Source organism: Mchenga conophoros, linkage group LG5 (assembly GCF_057382185.1).
Source record: "Mchenga conophoros isolate Kocher_MC1m ecotype Shallow Benthic linkage group LG5, M_conophoros_male_GT1.1, whole genome shotgun sequence".
Lineage (NCBI taxonomy): Eukaryota > Metazoa > Chordata > Actinopteri > Cichliformes > Cichlidae > Mchenga > Mchenga conophoros.
This window is the reverse complement of record NC_140530.1, coordinates 26,470,699-26,491,049: the sequence shown is the minus strand read 5'-3', so window position 1 is coordinate 26,491,049 and position 20,351 is coordinate 26,470,699. Positions and strand designations below refer to the sequence as shown.

The window sequence follows — 20,351 nt, the reverse complement described above, 5'->3', positions numbered from 1 at the left end:
AGTTAAGCTAAAATCACTTCAGGCAATCTGAAATGGTGTGTAAAAGACATGACTTAAATGTTTTATGGCATTTATAACACATGCTCCATGTGTCGCCACTGTGAGCACAAAGAAAGTCAATGTCAGTGCAAACTGCTCCTCCACAAAATTCAACAGATGTTTGATGTCACCAAAGCAATAAGGATTATTTCTGAACTGTGAATCATTCAATGTTACTGGAGGAGGAGAATGTTACAAAAACATTTCAAAGGATATGGGGGAGAATGTGACAGAGCAGAGATGTAACCAAATGAATTTTAGAAGCAAGTCTTGTCAGTCCAAAGCTCCTGGGTGGATTATTTATTTATTTCTTTGTTAAAGGCAAAGGGTCAGTTTAAAAACCTTTTCCACTATAGTCTAGATTTCTACTAGAGATATGTGAAGTCACAGTATGGCTGCATTAAAAGCTCAGTACAAGTGACAACACAATCAGTATCTGTGGCTCATCCCCACAACGCAATGATCTCAAGCCTTTAAATACCCTCAAATTAAGAGGCAACCCCCTACACTGAAAATTGAAGCGGGAAGTCTGCCTCCACAGACTTGAAACTTGTATTAAGCTCTACTTTCCACATGCTTCAGCACAACACACTCTTTGAGAGCAGAGGGAGGTTAACTACCAGGTTTAGTGGTACAGAAAGTCTCTCATAGATTTCCCTTCAGGAATAATTAAGTGCCACTGAGGAATAACAGAGTCTGTAGGTGTAACTGTTTGGTACAGTGTTGTCTGGTCTGAGTCTGGCGGTTCAGACCCACAGGTAGAGAGGACAAACAGAGTTCTGACCTGCAGACCACCCAACTGTGGAAACAACCACTGGATGTAAAAATGAAGCCCAGAGGCGGTGAAAGAAGTTTTCAAAGAATTCAAAGTATCATGTTTTGCAAAGCAGCAGCTTTCATGTTTCATACACAGTTTCTTCATTTTATTTTAACTTGATATTGCTCAAAGAATATCTATATAGTCTCTGACACTTTTATCTGTCAGCCTTAGATGAATTTTAGTTTGAGAACCTAAATGCAGGTAAGTTAACAAACACTATCAGTTAGGATAGATGCCACTGGGCTATATGATATAGTGAGTATTTTCATACTGACTACATTTTATTTGCAATATTTTCTTACTGAACTCCATCACTTGCAAGCAGATGATTGTTTCAAATGAAGAATTACAGCCATCTAACATCTCATATTACAGCTCACAGCCACCTGCAAAATCCCACAAACTGATCCCCGGGCTTATCTGTTCACCAGATTTCTGTTCAACTGTTCTTTAACAAAGCTTGAAATATTTTTCCAGCAAACATGGTGCAAACAAGACCTCTTTCAAACTTCAACAGCGAGAAGTAGGAAAAACAGAGACGGGGACAGCAAGTCCTGTGAAAAACAGTGAGAAGCAATTTCCACAGCCAAACACAAACCCACACACACTGAAGACTGTGCAGACGTTAAGCTCAACCTAAACACAGCCTGTTCCCTCAGGTGTGTGTGAGAGCATGGAGAAGACTGAGGATAATTTCACGTTGCTAACAGAAGCTCAGTGTCCGCGTGTGCTGTTAGTCTGACTTCTAGGCTCTGTGGAAACACACACAGGCTGCTGTTTCTACAAGGCTCCAGCTCAACACCCACAAAAACACAAAGACCTGAACTCAGAAGCTCCATCCTGCAAATTCATGCCGTTAAAGGTGAAACACAGTTCACGCAAAGCTAATTCTCACCAGCTGGGAGACATAATGTAAAAACACCTCATGGATGCTTCCAAATGTAGCTCCAGCTTACCTCAATGCATTTGAGAATTTGTTCCTGTGGCCATTTTGACATTAATTTTCTCAATCTCTAGATTTTTATGGCTTAACAATGTATAACACACAAACGAAAATGCCTCAGGCAAGCCAAAATCTAACAGAGCTAAATCTAAATTAATTCTACTCAAGTCACACACATGTAACCTGAGAAGTTAATGAGAGGAATCTTTTTCCTCTGGACTGCACTTCCCTGTAATCATCTGTCAGTCAAACAGTATGAGGAAAGAGGTCACTTATCAGTGTGTGGAGCTGCTTCCACACAAGCTGCAGTGAATATTGTCTTTGTAAACTGCAACAGCATGGCTGAATAGTGCATTTTTATTTTTGTACAACAATAAGACTTAATGACACAAAAGAATAGACTAAATCAGGCCCCGAATACATATATAATGCACAGTGGTGGTGCAGCGGTTGCAGTAAATGCAAGGTTAAATAATGAATGATCAGGCCCCATCATATCTTATAGTATCATATTATCTCTGGAGCACTTAACTCTCTAAGTGCAGCCTTGTGGCTCTTATAGTTTGCAAAGTAGAACTAGTTGCAGAGCTTCAGCTATCAGACACCTCTCCTGTGGAACCAGGTCCAAGTCTGGCTTCAGGAGACAGACACCCGATCTACTTCTGAAAATAGGCTTCAAACTTTCCTTTTAATTTACAGATAAAGTTGGATCAGGAGACCTTGAACCATCCCTTAGTTATGCTGCTATAGGCTCAGACTACTACTCTTTTCACCGCCCGTGTGTTTATATGCTGTTAATGCATGTCATTAACTTTTGTCTCCTCTTTCCTTTAATTTGTATTTTGGCCTCATCGCTCCATGATCCCATTTCTTTATCTTTCCTCTTACCCCCAAAACCAGCCGTTGCACAACACTCCCCCTTTACTGTGCCTGGTTCTGAAGTGTCTACTTATGTCTACTTACTAAGTAAGATCGTGTGACCATTGGGGTTTTCTCACTAATATTGTAGGGTATTTATCTTCCCATATGTTAAGTGCATTGATGTAACTGTTGCTCTAAACTGCTGCTATAAAGATCAAAAATATAAATACAAATACAAAAGTGTGAAAAGGTAAATGCAGATGTGGAAGATATTCGTATTACTGTATACAACTTTACTAATTGTAAAAAATACAGAATCCCAAAAGGAAAAAGCAGCTGTGGGCAGCTATAAAATGAATTATTCTTTGTATTAAATGCAATTATTGTGTCTAAAATATGGTTAACCAGATTCCACATCAAACTTAAAAAATGAACATTTCTTTGCTCTGTGTCACTTGCAGTTTTGTTAGACTTTAGAATCTAAAAATCTAACAAAACTGAAAATTGAAAATAAAAAAGGACATGACTGTCATTTAACTTAATGTTTAAGATTTCTCCTAATCAAACTTTGCTATTATCATTTGTTAGTGGAGTTCATCTGAAAAATTCCTCATAGTGCCAACAGTAACTCAGCTCAAGTATGAATTCAAAAACCTCCCAGCCACCACTACATCTTCCATGGACCAAAAATGTAACACAATCTGAAATGAACTCCTAAAAACATACCCAACTACACACCCAAGGAATTAGACTTGAGCCAAAATATGATCTGTTCACTCAGAGAAAGCAAATCCAACCTGGTTCTTGGGTACTGGAGGCTTAGCAGATCAATTAAGACCTCTTTAATTATATCCATATATTGATACCATCTCTCATTATTTAGTGCAAGGTTATTATAGCTAACTAGAACTAAAACTAGTGTAAAAACATCCATGCTTTTTAAAAAAAAAAAAAAAAAAAAAAAAAGGGCCCGGGGAATAACCAAAATGACTTTCTCTGCACACAAAGGTAAAATAAAAAAAATATAGAGGGCAAGTATTTAGTTTTATGAAGACTGTTCAATTTCAACAGCTTGTAATGCCAAATGATGCCTGCAAAATAATTTTGAAGCACAATGACTAATTTTGATGCTGATGTCCAGCTGCTTTTAAAAGCTTACTCATTAAACAGTCTAGACCATCTGCGTCACATGCTGATGATGTCTTTGGTGTGAGACAGGTGGTTAGGCAGTTTTAGGTGATGTCAAAGGTTTCTGCAGCACTCTCCAAGGCAGGTTGAAACCAGCACAAGCTGTATGCAAAAACTGTCTGGATATTCAAATGAGGACATTTAACGTCCTTTAACCTCCCTGCTCTTAATCTCTTAAATCAACTCGCCTCCTTTTTACCTCATTGTTCTTGCTGTCCTTTTACCTTACTCTGCTTTCCAGCTCTATCAACCTCTCATCTTTATTATATTCTTCCTTTGTCCTCACTATTTTCCACCATCAAATACTTCTCTTCACTTCTTCGACATCTTCAGCCATGAAGCTTCGCTCGATTCTCTTACACTCTGGATTTTTTTTTAACTCTTTCTTGCCTTTTAGAGCAAAGCAACAATACTGCTTCCTCCTCCTGCTCCTCACTATGAACGTCGTCATCCCCAGCGTCTGATGGCATCAGTTATTCTTTCCACCTCCATCCATCCATCCATCCATTCGCTTCCGCTTATCCTTTTCAGGGTCGCGGGGGGCGCTGGAGCCTATCCCAGCTGTAGGGCGAGAGGCGGGGTACGCTCTGGACAGGTCGCCAGTCTGTCACAGAGCCAACACACAGGGACAGACAACCATTCGCACTCACATTCATTCACACATTCACACCTAGTGGCAATTTGGATTATCCAATTAACCTATCCCCACAAGCTGCATGTCTTTGGACGGTGGGAGGAAGCCGGAGTACCCGGAGGGAACCCACGCAAACACGGGGAGAACATGCAAACTCCACACAGAAAGACCCCGGCCTGATGGTGGAATTGAACTCAGGACCTTCTTGCTGTGCGGCAACGGTGCTAACCACCGTGCCACCGTGCTGCCCTTTTTCCACCTTTTATCTTTTATTTTTATTCCATTTCCAGAGTTTACACGTCACATTTTCTGTCTCAACTGTCTTCTCTTTACAAATCTCTCTACTTCTCCTCTTAATGCATTTTTCCATTATCCATCTTTTTTTAAATACAGTAAACACAGCTGAGTCATAGAGATGATGACTTTAACCCATCACTCTCATGCTCTTCCTCCTCCTCTATTACCAGAGCAACACAAGGATGTTTAAGTTTATCAACCACGCAAGATCTGTTTAATCTCCCTTCATTTCCTACCCTCTTCTGTATCTACATTTTGTTATAAATTAAGTTTATATTTCTCGTGTTAAAGAAAGCATAAACACAAAGCAAGTATAAAATGTATAAATATAAGGCTGGTGAGGTGGCAGAGGCAAACGTTAGAGGGCAGAACGTTGAACCAATAATAAAATAACATAATAATTTCCTAAAATTAACTATTAAAGTCTAGTTAACAATCACTGATTACAATGCATTATGGAAAATAAATGGTACAGAAATAAAAGATGAGACTACCTTTTAGAAACTGAAGTAACTTCTACTATCCTGATTTGCATCTGTATAGCTCACAGAATGGCTATTTACATGTAAAAACCTCCTCTAGGCCTAAGGGGCTGAGGCAGTGACCTTCTTGTGCTTGGAAAATTACCAGAAATTCAAATTTCATGGCAATATCTGACATTTCCTCGACATCTTCTGCGCTGCCAACAAACGCCCGTGAAAAACAGCAATTTGAAAGTGCTGTTTACTGATGAAAACACTTGTAATGCAGTGAATCATTGCAACTTCTACAACTTAACCTCTACTCAACCGAACATGTTTTTAGGTAGTAGATGACATGTAGTGCAACTTTTAAAATGTGAAAACAAGTAAAACTCGAGCTATGAACTAGTGTTGACAATAAAAGACATGACATCAATTTTCTAAAACACTTAAAATCACCTTTATGTCTTATTTATGTTTCCCCAATACTCTTCCCATCATCTGCCTCTCTCCCACACGCACGCACGCACACCAGTTGTAGATTCCCTATCCGAAAGTGGTTAAGCACCACATAATGATAGACTGTACACATTCACACACAGAGAATCATATGGGATGAGATGATTAGTGAAGGAACAGATGTTTACCGTTATGAGGTCTTCCTTTAATTCAAACATACATCAGCAAAAACAGACTACAAAAATGAGCCTGTGAGGAGGAGGAGGAGGCAAAAGATGATTGCACAGCGAGGAAAACTGCTAAAAATACAGGAGTTCAACATAGTTTCATGTAGGTGTAACTATGATACAACAATATCAATGTCTGGACTATGATCGTGCAGAAAAAATCCAATACTGCAAAGCTTCACTGGGAACAAGATTGAACAAAAACAACATCTTCAATACAGCTAATCCATAAAATGACAAAACGCAGTGGGCTTTATTTCTGTTTAAGACTCCTTGTACCAACAAATGGCTCAGCAGTTAGTCTCTCAGTCTGTCCCTACTTATTATATGGTGTCTACACACACAGAGAGCACTGTACAGCAGGATAATTATAATGTGAAGCCCTGATTGGTGACTGTTTTGGTGCATTGTGCAGGGGAGGGAAAAAAAAATGCTCTCATGTGCGTGTGTGTGTGCTCTGTGATTACGTGGTGACAACATGTGAAGCTGTGGTTCAGTCTCTGTCTTTGAGTTGCTTTTGCTTACTTGTTTACTTATGGTCTCTCACAGCTTTGCAATTCTCATAGAGAGCGTACAGTTCATTCAAACCTCAATTTCAATTTTTGCAGCCTTGTCCATCATTTCTATAAACAATTACTGCATTGGACAAGCTTATTTCAAAGAGAACTTTATAATACTTTCGGTGTTACAGTAAAACATGGGATGATTAGAAACACTGCCAGCCTTGTCTATATGCTTGTCACTTTCAAACTGACCTACATTCAGAGAAGCTACATTTTTAGCATCAACTTGATTAAAGCTTTTTAGCTTTAGATAAAAATTTCCCGCATAACAGCACCAGCTCAGGGCGGATACGTGAGATCTGTAACTTTACATATTCAGCACAGCGTTATCATTACAAGTAGAAAGCACAGCTGAAACCATAGACCCAAGCTGTAATTAACCCAAACTTTTCTTCAAATGCTCTGACTTTCTACTGATCTTTTAGACTGCCTGAAACTAATGTGGTCAGTCATTTTGAGCTCAGAAGTCAGAATAAAGGGAATGTTGCAGAAAAAAGACAGAAAACAGAATTAAGGACCAAAAAGGAATAGGAGTAGCAGAAACGTGTTCAGGGATGTTAAATTCACAGGCATCACTGTTTACCCTGGGCGGGTCTGCACTTGTGATGTGTGCTCAAACTATTTTTCTATCTTTGCATTTGCCCATTGGATTTTGTAGAGCCACAGGACAGAGAAGATATTTGTATAGAGGCCTTGAGGTTGCATTTCAATCTTCGTGTATGCATGTATGTTTATGAATGCAAGCGTGTGCATTTGTGGCATTTCTGTTTTGTTTTGTTTTTTAAATTTCTTTCTTTCTAGCATACAAGGCCTTCTGCAGTCCTTCCTAGCAAGCTTTCAGTTTGTTTGGTAATGGGATGTCAAGGCTAGCTGCAACCATTGCAACTGCAGGGTGTGTTACTTTGATAACAGGGGAGGGAGTGGCACAGGTATCTGCCTGCCAGTATGCCTGGTTTCTGGCACAAGTCCAACTGACAAGCCTGGAGTCTGACCTCAGGCCTCACTGTACAGAGGCTGCTCTCACAGTATTTATTCAGTGAAAAAATATTGGCAGATTTAAAATAATGATCAATTACAAAATTACTATAAGCACAATAGCTGACTATACCCCTCCATTTTGGGTAGGGAAGACATTTAATCTCATATTGACTGTGCTAAAAGTGGCAATTACCTTACTGTCGTAAGGTAATTGCAGCAAGCCCCAAATCAAACACAAGCAGTCCAAGAAGCACAAAGTAAGTGGAAACAAATCCACGTAATTCTAAAGTCAAGACCAACAAGACCAAACAAGATTAACAAGCCCGAAGGAGATACACCCTGAGATAAGATCAAACAGTCGCAAGGTAGCAACAACAAGCCCCATGTCAACAAGTCATTATTTACCCCAAAGTCCGAACACAATTTAAGGAACAACAAGTTCCATCGCCATACAGGCCAGGTCAATGAGAATTTCTAGTGCAAAACTAACAGTGCAGTTTTAGTACTACAGATTATTTCTAAACCCAATAAAGTTAGGTGTATCACATTTGATAGATGAGTTTTTGAGACCACTATTTCTCCAGATGCTCCAAATTAGTACAAAGAAATAAGCAAGGGTGACTGTTTACTATTGATATTTGCGGGGTGAGACAGTATTTGAGCTAAAATGTCAAAACTTTGAAAGAGCTAATTTTTTTATATACTTAAAACCAAAGTGGTGCATAGTTGTTCTTTTAATACATAAATATGTTTTAAGATTGGGTTTTTCTTGGGGCACAGATGACAGAAGGATGGCCATGAAATAATCCGTCAGAGAGCTGAAAACACTCATGTTAACACAATGAAGGCAGGATCGAAAACATTCATGTTGTTACTACAGAGATTAGCTCACTGTGGAAGATGGCTTACATATATAGAAGGTGGAGCCTTCTATGAATAATAATAATAATAATAATAATAATAATAATGGATACTTTATTGATCCCCATGGGGAAATTACTTGTTTTTCTCTGCATTTGACCCATTCACTCAGTGAAGCAGTGGGCAGCCCACTAAGCAGGCGCCCGGGGAAGCTGTAATATCTCCATGTTTTACAACTTGTATATACACATGGGGAAAAAACTGTTTTGTCCTTTTCTTGTTTTCTGTTGTCTGAGTGCAGCTGAAAACCTGCTGGAGGTGAAATGAAGGTGGTGATTCTTACCTTTCTTCACCTTCTTCTGCAGTTTGATGGTGTCTGAAGATTTCTTCTTGATGTCTGCTCTGGCCTTCTTGTACTCTGAACCACAGGAAAAAGCAGAAAGTGAGGAAGCTTTTGTCTTTGCCTAAGTGTCTGTGAGTGCGTGCTAGCCTGTTGACATACCTTTGGCGTGGTCTTTATCCAGCTGACTGGCCACTTTTTTCCACTCCTCCATTTTCAACTCAAGAGGTGTGATGAGACCTTCTGAGAGGGACCTGAGGGCAAAAAGAGATATAGACTCACTTTATAAAACACTGTGCCGAAACATTTTTTTTAAAATAATTAACACTGTAAATCAAAAGAGCACTTTAGTGAAGTTCCAATAAGGGCCTAAGGGTACATCTTTCGCCATCTTACAATGCTGTGATTGCAGCCATTCCCCAACTACCTGTGAATGGTACTCATGGTCATTGATCAGTGGGTTTTGGTCAGTGGTTGTTGATCAATGGTCATGAGAATTTGCATAATTATGATTAAGGAACTGACCTCCCAGCCCATTGTTCCTTCAGTGGGCTGTTTTCAGTCATTATGCAAATGTACTGTTTATAAGATTTGGGGAAACCTGCAGTCAGCTGAGACTGAAGAAGTCACTTGGATGAGTGACGAAACGTTTCTTCCACAAAACGCTACGTCCAGATGAACAGAATCAACTTTTGGAGATTTACTTTCCTGGATGATTGAGAATGAATCAAGATACTTATAAATTGACTTTTGTCCATCCGTTTACAGTAACTAAAGGAATAGTAAACAAAACTTTAATTACATGTTGACCAGTGCTCTATCAATTTTAAAAATACCAGCAATTGTAGGTTCTACTACTCAGCCTCCTAGTAGATACATCTATGGTATCAATTTTAAAATCCTACATCATCTTGTTCTTGAGTTAGCGCATTCATAAGGTTTTCAGAAAACGTAACCTCTAACCAGAGGTCAGAAGTCACTGAGATCCAAAATGTTTAGTAGATGCACCCATGGTATCAATTTGAAGCGCCCATATCATCTTGTTCTTGAGTTATCGCATTCACAAACTCAGTGTGAGAATTCAATGCTTTTATACGCTCATGTTACTGTGGATATCTGGAGGAGAGAAACTGCACCAAACGTCTTTGTGATGAAATTGTATCGATCTTTATTGATTTACTCTTTATTTACTCATGGTTCACACATTTTATTGAGTAAGACTGGCAACAAGTCATCAATTAAAACCTTAAAATCAATTCTAAAATTACATGGTAATAAGAATGATAGGAATAAGCTGTACTTTATGTAGACTTACATGTATAACAGCTTTCAAAATAAAAGAGGAAATAAAAGCATCCATGACCATCTCTAGATTTCCTTTTTGTATAAAACTGAGCTGACCTTACTGAGTCTCCGGAGCTGCCTAAAACATGACTGAACATCTGAGCTGACAAGCTTTTTGTGACTGAAGTGATCAAAAATGACACCAAGGTTTTTACAATACGGCCCCATATTTAGTGAATGAGAGCCCAAATGTGTTTTGGTATATGTGTTAGGTGCTTCCATTGTACTGTTTTTCATAATTTAAACAAACTGGCCACACCCTACAAAAGCAGTTTACAACAAACAATCTGAATAGTAACTTTAATCTAGACTTCTTTTTCTTCAAATGAGTGGTTCAAATAACTGAACTGGGAATCTGTGCCTGCGTGCACTTGATGCTAAATTATGTGCTGCTGCTGTGTCTTTACTATGAAGCTGCTGAGTTAAATATTAAATAAGGCTGTAAAAGCACAACTTTATTACTCAGTAAGGGACAGAATAATTTAACCTGAGCATTACCTCAGCAGGCTGGAAAGAGACAACTTTACAATTTAATAATGCAGCTGTTATAGCAGATATCTGCTACCTTTAAATAAGATGTTTTCTTTAACATTCTCATTTATATAGATGAAAGAAGATGGAAGAACAAAACTTGTAGGGGACTCCAGACAGGCAGCACAGGTACACCTAATAATGTGGCTTCTGAGTGCATGTGCCGTGATCCGCATGAGACACAATATATGCGTCACTGACTGACACCTCTGCTAATGACAGCAGACAGTAATGACAGGACAGCTGTAATGTTGCAGTGACAGTGATAATGGGCGAAATCAGGATAGCATACAAGTCCAGCTTTCTCACACTCCCTCACACACACACACACACACACACACACACACACACACACACACACACACACACACAGTTGGTGTTAACATATGTCTGTTGGAAATAATTACCCAATTCCCACACTGCCTGATAAATGGTGTCACCGCACCATCATTCAAACCTTCACCTGCCTTACCTCCTTCCTACATAAAGATTATATTCAAAGCTGTGTGTGAGTGGAGGGTGAGAATTAGTGTCTTACGTGGTAAACAGCTTAAGTTTGGACTCGATGCTCCGGTGTCTCATACACATCCTGGTTAGCGCTGAGCCTATCTCCTTGGTGGCACCTGGAACAATCAGAAAATAACTTATTTTTAAAAAGAAAAAAAAAAAAAAATCAGAATAGAGTTAATTTTAAAGTGCTCACAAAATTTAATAATAAAATGTAAATAAATTACATTCCGGTATTTGGCATTACGGTATATAGCTTATATAGTTGTTTTCTATGAGATTAACTGTACAAATGGATACAGAGAACCACAGGAGTTATCAGTCACGGCTCTATTGATCTATAATTCCTAACAAGTGTTAGTGTTGTTTTTTTAAGGGTCCAACACTGCTGATCAAAAAACACAAGAGGAGAAGAGCAATCTTCCTTTCAGGACATGATTCCTGCACCAAGGAATTCTTTTCCTTTTTTTTAATCCACATAAAAACAAAAAGCTTCAACCAGACCTGACGGAAAATGAATTAAAATAACACAGAACAACATGTTTTTACAGTTTTTAATAAAAACAGTAAAGATATCTTCACCCAAGCATTTATTAATTTATTTTTTTAATCTGAGAAATAGTACTTTGTGTGAGAAGCACAGTCAGTGGCTTTACTGCCTGGGACTGATCATTGTTACGGATGGAGTCCACCCCCACGCTTAAGTTTCCTGTCCGAGTCAGGAAAAACCCATCTTAGCTAACTAGCTAGTCCAGCTCTGTGGTCTTCAAACATTTTTGTTCAGAGGCTGATCATTAAGGAAAACCAGGATTTGCCAGTAATGCAAAAAATCTGTGTGTTCATCAATACGCACACCTGTTGCTATGCATGCTCTTAGCATGAATTAAATAAATTGACATGTAATCCACATTATTAGAGAGATTTGGTTGGATTTTGTTGGTATTTGCTGACTGTATATTTGTGAAAGACATCAAAGGAGCTGCTGAAAGGCCAGACATAAGACAGAGTCAACACCTCTGTCAGTTTAAAAGGAGCTCTTATCACTGCGATTTTACCCAGATGACTATCATCAATGTGGCGACTCTTATTTATTTATTTTTTTAAAGCTTTTTGCTGCTGCTGCTGCTGCTGAAAAACCAGTGAAGGAAATCTAGATCATAACCTAGATCATAATGAGCAGATGACAGGATATCTGTCAGGTGTTTGTATAACACACCACCTTAAACTTTCTATACTTCAAAACAACGTAAGGGCTCCAAAAATCTAAAGGTTTCTGAGCTTGGCTGATCTAAATGATATCTCTACATGGAACTAAACAGAATTTCCACATCATGATTTTGAGTGTCTGGCAACCCTTGCAGCAGCAATTTATGTCTAATTGTCCAGATTTATATTAACATACGTAGTGAAGACATAGAAGGACTTTGACAAGCGGTATTAAGTGTATTTATGTTTCGCCAGTAGAGCTGAATTTGCTCATTAAGTTGCAGTCATGACAACAGACAAAAACTAATCAATGAAAATTATCAACAAAATCGAACATGTCATAAAAAAGCTAAATGAAGTTTAAAAAGTCTAGTAAAGAGCTTGAAACATACAAAAGCTAAATAAAATAAAAATGGTGAATAGAGTAAAACTGTAGTAGAAAAAAATTCTGAGATGAGTAAATGAGTTGTTGCCCGTAGCCTGCATGATCTGTAAAACACAAAAACAGGAGCTGAACTGAAGCTCTTGAACATTGTAGCAGTTTGTGTGAGGTTGTTGCTTCATTAGAGGCTATTTGGAAATCAATCGGATTAAAATCTTATGACGAGTGGTGTAATGTGTGTTGAAATAATAGGTGTGTGTCTCATTTTGTTAAAAAATTATGTAAGAAAGACACCACCTCCTTTAATAACCAGTTTGGGTTTATATGATGTTACAATGTTAGCTTCATGCTGAAATGCCCACAAAAGCATGACAAATGCAAACACAGCCAGGACACATTTAAACACACTGACTAATACACATTTGATAATGAGCTTGTGTGCACATCAGGAGGTTAGCTCTCTCAGTCTCTTTCTCCATCTTTATATCATTTATAAAAGGTATTCCCCATTTTGCTCCCACTTTAAAGAACAATGATCTGAGTGGGTGAAAGCCCAGAGCTGTGATTTTTTCATGTTATGAATCAAGACATCATATATGAACACATCCATTACAATCTCCAAACCAGAAATAGAGAGAAGTGTTTGCATCTGTTAGTTTGATTGTATATTTAGGCTTGATGTAACACTATGTTTGCAGAAGGGATAAATACTAGAATAAATACCAATAGATGCCAAAATACTGAAAAGGCAGTGGTACTTGTTTTTCTTTGTTACCATAGTACCAAATGTACTGAGGTGACAGTTCTTCTAGAAATGAAACAGGCAGCGTACAGCTACAAGTGTTGTAGTCCAACTTTACTTGACGAAAAATAAAAAGATACCCCACAAGAACAGTAAAAAGTACACGTAGAAAATGGTGATTGGTGCAGCTGCCACGACAGCTCTGCTGCGACACACTGATAAAATTGATAAGGAAGGTTGAGCTGGCTAGGGAAGTAATTTGCATTTTAGGGGGAATGACCAAAGGGGTGAAACTGATTTGCAAAAGGAAATATGCAAATGATTTTATCGTGTATTTTGGATCAAGGGAGGAAATACTTACAATTTAGCAAAGCACCTAAAAGACCGACATCCAATATATATGTTTTCCTGAAAAACATGTTATCATTTTGTTTGAGACAGCTGGCACTGCCGCTGTGAAATCAACTCTGCTCCATAGGCTAAATGTTTGCAATGCCTAGTATTAGATGCTTATGATAATGTAATGCAACTATAATATTAGCAAACTATCCTAACATTTCCATTAAAGCCTCTCCAACAAAATGTAATTAAAGATCTGCCACTGCGTCTATGTTTTAAAACAAGCTTTTAATAAAGGAGTTTTGTATGTGGGATGATCACTTTGTTTTGGTATCAAGTTTGAGTGTCATGATTGAGGATCATGTAATTCTGGTGGAATTGATACTGACTACAAAATTTCTGGTGTTAAGACATCCCTAGTTTGGAGAGACTTTTTTATTTTATTTTATTTCACCGGGATTGTTTTCGTCAGTAAAATGGTGAGGTCTGTGGGGACGCCACGGTGAGCCAATTTACACACAAAAACCAGACTAAAAGAGTTAGAACTACAGGCCCAAAAAAGAAAAAAAAGTGAGGAGAAAAACCCACACAATTCAGGCAAGTTTTATGATTTAATAACATTTTAGCTGATCAGCTGAAATTAATTCAGTAGCCTAATGGTCACTAATTACAGTAGGCCTATTCATTCAAGGTTAAAAAACAAACAACAAACAAAGCTCTCCTGCTGATATAGCTTCCTTTCCTTTCCTTTGTAAAGTAAGTAGGAAATAAAGTTCTCAGTGTGTGTCCATCTCTCTGTGGTTACACATTTTGCTTTTAGGCCACCCAGGACGCAGTATGAAAGATGGATAGCACTGCCATTAGTGCAGTTTGATGGCATCTCTTGTCCAACTCTGGCAACTATTTGTGTATTTCACCAGGGATGACAGAATGACTAGACAATGAAGAAGCTTACGTAACCTTAGGACCACTTCAGAACATTTTAATAACACCATAGAAAACGCGTGAACGTAACACATCAAGTCAGTGTAACAGGACCAGTTTCTATACCAAGTGTTTCTTAGTACAGAAATTACATGAGTTCACCAGGGGCTTTTAAAAGCCCCTGGTGAACTCATGTTTAAGAAACCAGCTTGAGATGATATGAGTGTTGTGATATCCTGTTCAAAGCCACCATTAAGAAATGAGTTCACTGTGGTCATATAGGGACAGACATGGTCAGCAACAACACTGTGAAAGGCTATGATGACTAAATCTTGCTCAGCTGCCACCATGAGGCTAAAAACAACAGCAGCATGAGATGTTAATGCAATCATGACAGGTACCATTCTTTACTGTTTACACCAAATTGTGACATTGTCATCTAAATGATACAGCAAAAATGTATACAGAGATGCTTATATGCATATGCTTGTATTATTAAAAGGAATATCTAAGGTTCATCCAGGTTGCACTGTGTTGAGCCTATTGATATCTATCATACATGCCCAGTTTTTTTACAGTCTGTATTGTTTCTTAAGACTTTCTGTAACTGTATTATGGAGAGATAGGTAGATATCTATAGATAGATATACATGTCAGATATGTGAAGCCTAATGGTGAGTACGCATTCAATTCCTTGTGGATGAGCAGTTTCTGAAAAAGACACTCATGCTGTTTCAACTACCTTTCCCAATGCTACACTTTATCTCCAGCAGTAGTCTTGACCATGTCTACATTCTTTAAAGCAGTGAGATTCTGCCACGTGACTAGCCGATTAGGTATTTGCTATAAAGAGCAGTTGGGCATAAAGTGGCTGGTGGGTGTATGGGACCTTTATTCAGATTTGTTCCACATTTTGGAGGTCACATAAATGTTGAGGCAGAAGAACTAGAGTGGGGACAGAAATGCCTCTTCATTTCAACAGTGAGTCCTCTGTCGTCCTCTGCTCATCATAAAGGTTTCTTTGTGTGACTCAGTGTGTCTGTGGACACAACACTTCCTGTTAAACTGTTAATGTTTTAGCGTCTGAGACAAACAAACAGAACCGTTACTTCCACAGCCCGTTTTCCTTTTGTTGTGTTTTGTTTGCGTTTTTGTACAACAAAAATGACAACTTTTGACAAAGCAATCCTGTTAGTTCATTCAAATTAAAAAAAAAACAAAAAAACAAAGGCAGTTACATTCCTAAACTGGTTACAATCCTAAGCACCAGAGGTATGTGGAAGTTGCTTTGGTTTTTTTTTTAGATTGATCTGGTCGGTCAATCATCCTTTTCCATCCACCTACTTTCTTAACTGTTTATTCGATTAACTTAAGATCCCTGGGTCTATCTTATTTCTCAAAGAACAAGAGGCTGGGTATACCCTGGATGAGTCGGCAATATACTATATGACCCAGAGTCAGGCATACAACAATTTACATTCTGACCAACAGGATTCATCAATAAACCGGACCTAACATGTATGTCTGGAACCTGGAGTACTCAGTGAAAACTGGATATAAATTCATTTGAAGAACTGAAAAGTGCCTTTCCAAGCTATTTGCAGCAGCTGATTAGAAGTGCTAAACAGTTGATAAGAAGTCTAAAAGATATAAATGGCACAAAGTCATCAAGGCTAAAATTAGGTTAATTATGATGCAAGTGAAAGTACGTAGCTGTTGTCTCAAGGTCCTTTGTTTTCATTTGATAAGACATTTAACTGGCATTTTTGGCACACCCATTCTACTTACACTGACTAATACTACCCGACTGCAATTTTTTAAAATATAAAGCAGGCCTCAAGCAGGTCTGTATCGGCTGCATATCCAAAAACAAAACAGACACTACTATGGAACCATTAATTCTACCTATAAAAGAGAGGAGTTTGCAATGGTGTTGAGGAGCAAGATTGTCCTTTCTCTTTTAAAACAAATGTGGACGTGCTTTCAATGTTTTTCAGGCCTCTAGCAAAGGTCTTTTGATGATTTGTGACTGTGTGGGTATGTTCTGTGATTTCAGCTCTCCTACTCTGACACTGAATCGAACAATTAGTGACATCCACTTTACTCAGCTCTAGTGTGATGAAAGTGATACAGCAGATTTTCAGCAAAGAGACCGAGCTGTGTGAGCTCACACTGACTCATTTTGTGTCGTTTGAATATCTAAATCAGAGACCTGCACAGGGAGGAAGCAGGAAGGCTCACATAGGCTGCAAAGCTGACTCATAACTGACACGTTTAAAACAAAAGGACAATTACACTGGCAGATCAGGTGTGTCTGCTCATCCACTCAAAGAGCAATTTAAGAGTAAAACTGAACTGACTATCACATTAACACTCACTCAATCGTCCATCATTTCATCTGCCTCTATAGATCCTCTTTCTTTCTCTCTTATCCATCCTCAGTGCCCCTCCCCCTCCTCCAGACTTCTGTTATCCCCTTTACTTCCTTTCAACCTCCTCTCTGCTGTAACTAAACAAAATAATTATGAGCCCAACATGTGCAGCAACATGGTGGACAGCATGTGTAACATTCATAAACATGTACTCTCAGGTATGAAGTTTAGGTTCATTTCATGGGTGGGGCGAGGTGTGTTTATTTGCCTATTGCACTTCAAGTTCTCAGCTCAGGTATCAATTAAATCTTAAATGTTACAGTCATATCATCATTATCTTAATACAGCTACAGCAGATGTTCCAACAGGCCTAAAAATATATATTTTTTAAGTCTTTAAATACATTTTAAATCTCTATTTAAAATTCTAAGACATAACGATGGCTAATGAGCTTACAGTAGACAGAAAATGAACACCGTCTGGGCTGGTCCCTCAGTTCTAAGATTTTCTGGGCTTTTTTAGATAAATTTAGTTTCGTGTCATGGTTCAAGTTAAGCTCAAATAACCCTTGCTGTATAAACCAGATCATTCAAAAACTTCACACAGGTTTGAATGTCTTGAACATGTTTTAAACATGTCATACATACCGGTACCTGCACAGAATGAAATAGGTCATAGTTAAGTACATTCACATAAAGAAAAATAATTACCTTTCCATCAAAACAGCTGCGGTCAATGACGCTTCTATCATGAGCTAATTGATAAAGATTTTTTCAATCTGTTCAGTCAGTGCAGTTCAAGTTCTACATTTTTGCCATCCTGTGTTCAACATCCAAAGTATTTCCAAAGAAGAGTTTAATCATTCTCTCTTCAACTATACATACTTGTATACAGAGCTTTGATCAATTAACCACCAGCCTAGCATGCATGTCTTTGGGCAATGGGAAGAAGCCATAGTACTTGTGGGGAGCCCACATAGCTACAGGGAAAACATGCCAACTCCAAAGAAATGCCTCACCTGGGGTTCAAACCAGGAGACGCGTTGGTGTGAGGTGACCGTGCTAACTACTGTACTACCATGATGCATATACAGTGCACTTATTGGTACTATTAACAGTTAAATATTTGTCAAGTGAATATTCATTTCTTTTGAAATATTAATTTATAAAATTTGATTTATATATTTTTGTTATTGTTGACAGCCCTAAATGTACAACTGTAGCAGAGGTAAAAAAAAAAAAAAAAGGACAGCTTGAGCCAGATGTTAAAGTGTAACATTCTGTCATTTAGATATGGATCACTTTAAGGTAACGTTCCTCACAGCATCGTTCAGACGTTCCCATATTTACCATTTTTATTTATTTATTTTGTTTTCTTTTTACATTTCCATTTGGCAGTTTCAGGTCTCCAAAGTTTAAAGCAACAATGTAGATAGCTTTCATTTTGTTTTCCAAATAACCCAGTGCTTCCATCATTTCCTAGAAATTACAGTTATCAGAATCAGAATCAGAATACTTTATTGATCCCTGGGGGAAATTATTTTTTGTTACAGTGCTCCATTTTAAACCAACATTAAGACATTAAGTTATGACACCCTCCCATTATTTTGCCTCCATATAAGACAACAATCAAAGACCTTTAACCCTAACACATGGTGTGAACATTTATTTAATAAGACATGAATCACACATGGTGTGAAAAGGCTGTGAAAAGGTTGGGATTAGGCAATCAGCTCTCATGGATCATTTTAGTGTAAAGGTCAAATGCAATATATCAACAAGAATACCCACAGGGCTAGTGAAACAAAAGTGTGCAACCAGGTATTGAACAGTGTGGGCGGTTCTTGTGATTGTGTTCAGACATGTCTAACAGAGCTCCGTGTGGCGTGGAGATGACTTCAGAGAAAAATGTAACCTGACAAGATCAGTGTGGGAGTGAGTTTGTTTTTGATTCTCACATTTTGTTGTGTTCTGAATTTGACATAATGCAGATTTAAAGCTCTGAAGCAGTTTAGAAATTGCATTTATGAATTTGAAGTCTTTTTTAAATACACCAAAAGGTCAGACGTATTTGGTTACCAGTAAATCATGCTTGACCATGGGTATCATACAACGCTGTGTCTTTGTGAGGCCTGATATATGCCATTTGCGGTCCATTTCTAATATTTTTGCCAGGAGCATTTCTTTCTTAAATTAAATCCTGCTCAACTTGTGATGTTCTTTGCTGAATTTTCTGGCACAGAAAGCCAACACACAGACAGCATATTGCTGCCATCTGTGTGCCAGCAGATTTGTGTGAAGCCATTAGCTGGAATGTGTATTACATCAGCTGACATAATAACGTTAATACTGCCACTATTGTTTGAAAACACCACCCTAAATGTGGTTCTGTAACTTCCACTTTACAGAAGATCCTTAATGACCTCCAACACCGATTTCCACATCCTTTTGGCGAAACACCAGTAGTTAAACTTCACATGCCCATAGACGAAGTAGGAATCGTATATAGAGGTTGTTTATTTTAGGCTTCAATCACACAAGCTTAGTGCCCATCAGCAACCCCTGAAAACTATAGGTTGCTGAGGAAAAAATGTTTACTGCCTGACTAGTTAGCAAGTAGTTGCTAGACACTCCTTGCTGTTGCTAGGTGAAATCAGTCACAAACAGGGTTCTGCAATAAAAATAAATAAATAAAATTTTAAAAACTCCTTTGTCACTAGCAGATTGCTAAGGTTCCCTGTAGCCTACATGGAACACACTGACGTCTGCAAACACTCACCAACTGCTTGCTGAGTGATAATGAAACCATGAAAAACACAAACTGGAAACAAACTGGCATTGTGGCCGACTGTGGCAATCTATTAGAGATCTAAACAATCACGAGGAGGAGGAGGGGTACAGTACTTTATACCTATTTGCAACTTATGTCACTTTTAGCAATTACTCGCCAACTGGCTGGGGAATACCAATTTTTCCTTAGTAACCTGTGATCACCAAGGGATCACTGACCAGTCTCTGGGACTGACTTTCTTTAAACTATCAGAAGCCATAAATAATAACTGAAAAGAATATTTGATCAACTGCCCAGCCATACTTCAAGGACACACTCCAAAATTTTGACAGGAAACCACATCAGACAAATTAATACTCAAAGCATTGGCATCAAACTGTTTTGATCTTATTTTTGTCTAATTTAGGATTATTATTTAGGATTTTTTACCACAGACATAGACACAGAGTTCTAAAAATATTGAAATATAATTCACCAAAACAAGATATATGTAAGTAAATAAGAATTACATGACTACAATCAGTCTTAAGTGGAAAAAAAAGG

The 20,351-nt window shown here is 38.2% G+C and overlaps 1 protein-coding gene across 3 annotated transcripts in view; it reads right to left on the bottom strand.

Annotated features, from left to right (window-relative positions):
- mtss1 (MTSS I-BAR domain containing 1) overlaps positions 1-20,351 on the bottom strand; it is a 78,512-nt gene that overhangs the window by 17,875 nt on the left and 40,286 nt on the right. For all 3 annotated transcript variants that reach the window (XM_085274640.1, XM_085274641.1, XM_085274642.1), the window contains 3 exons: positions 11,085-11,169; positions 8,834-8,925; positions 8,675-8,749 (listed from right to left, as the gene is read on the bottom strand). In XM_085274640.1, the coding sequence (XP_085130766.1) occupies positions 8,675-8,749; positions 8,834-8,925; positions 11,085-11,169 (252 nt within the window). The remainder of the gene's footprint in view (positions 1-8,674; positions 8,750-8,833; positions 8,926-11,084; positions 11,170-20,351) is intronic.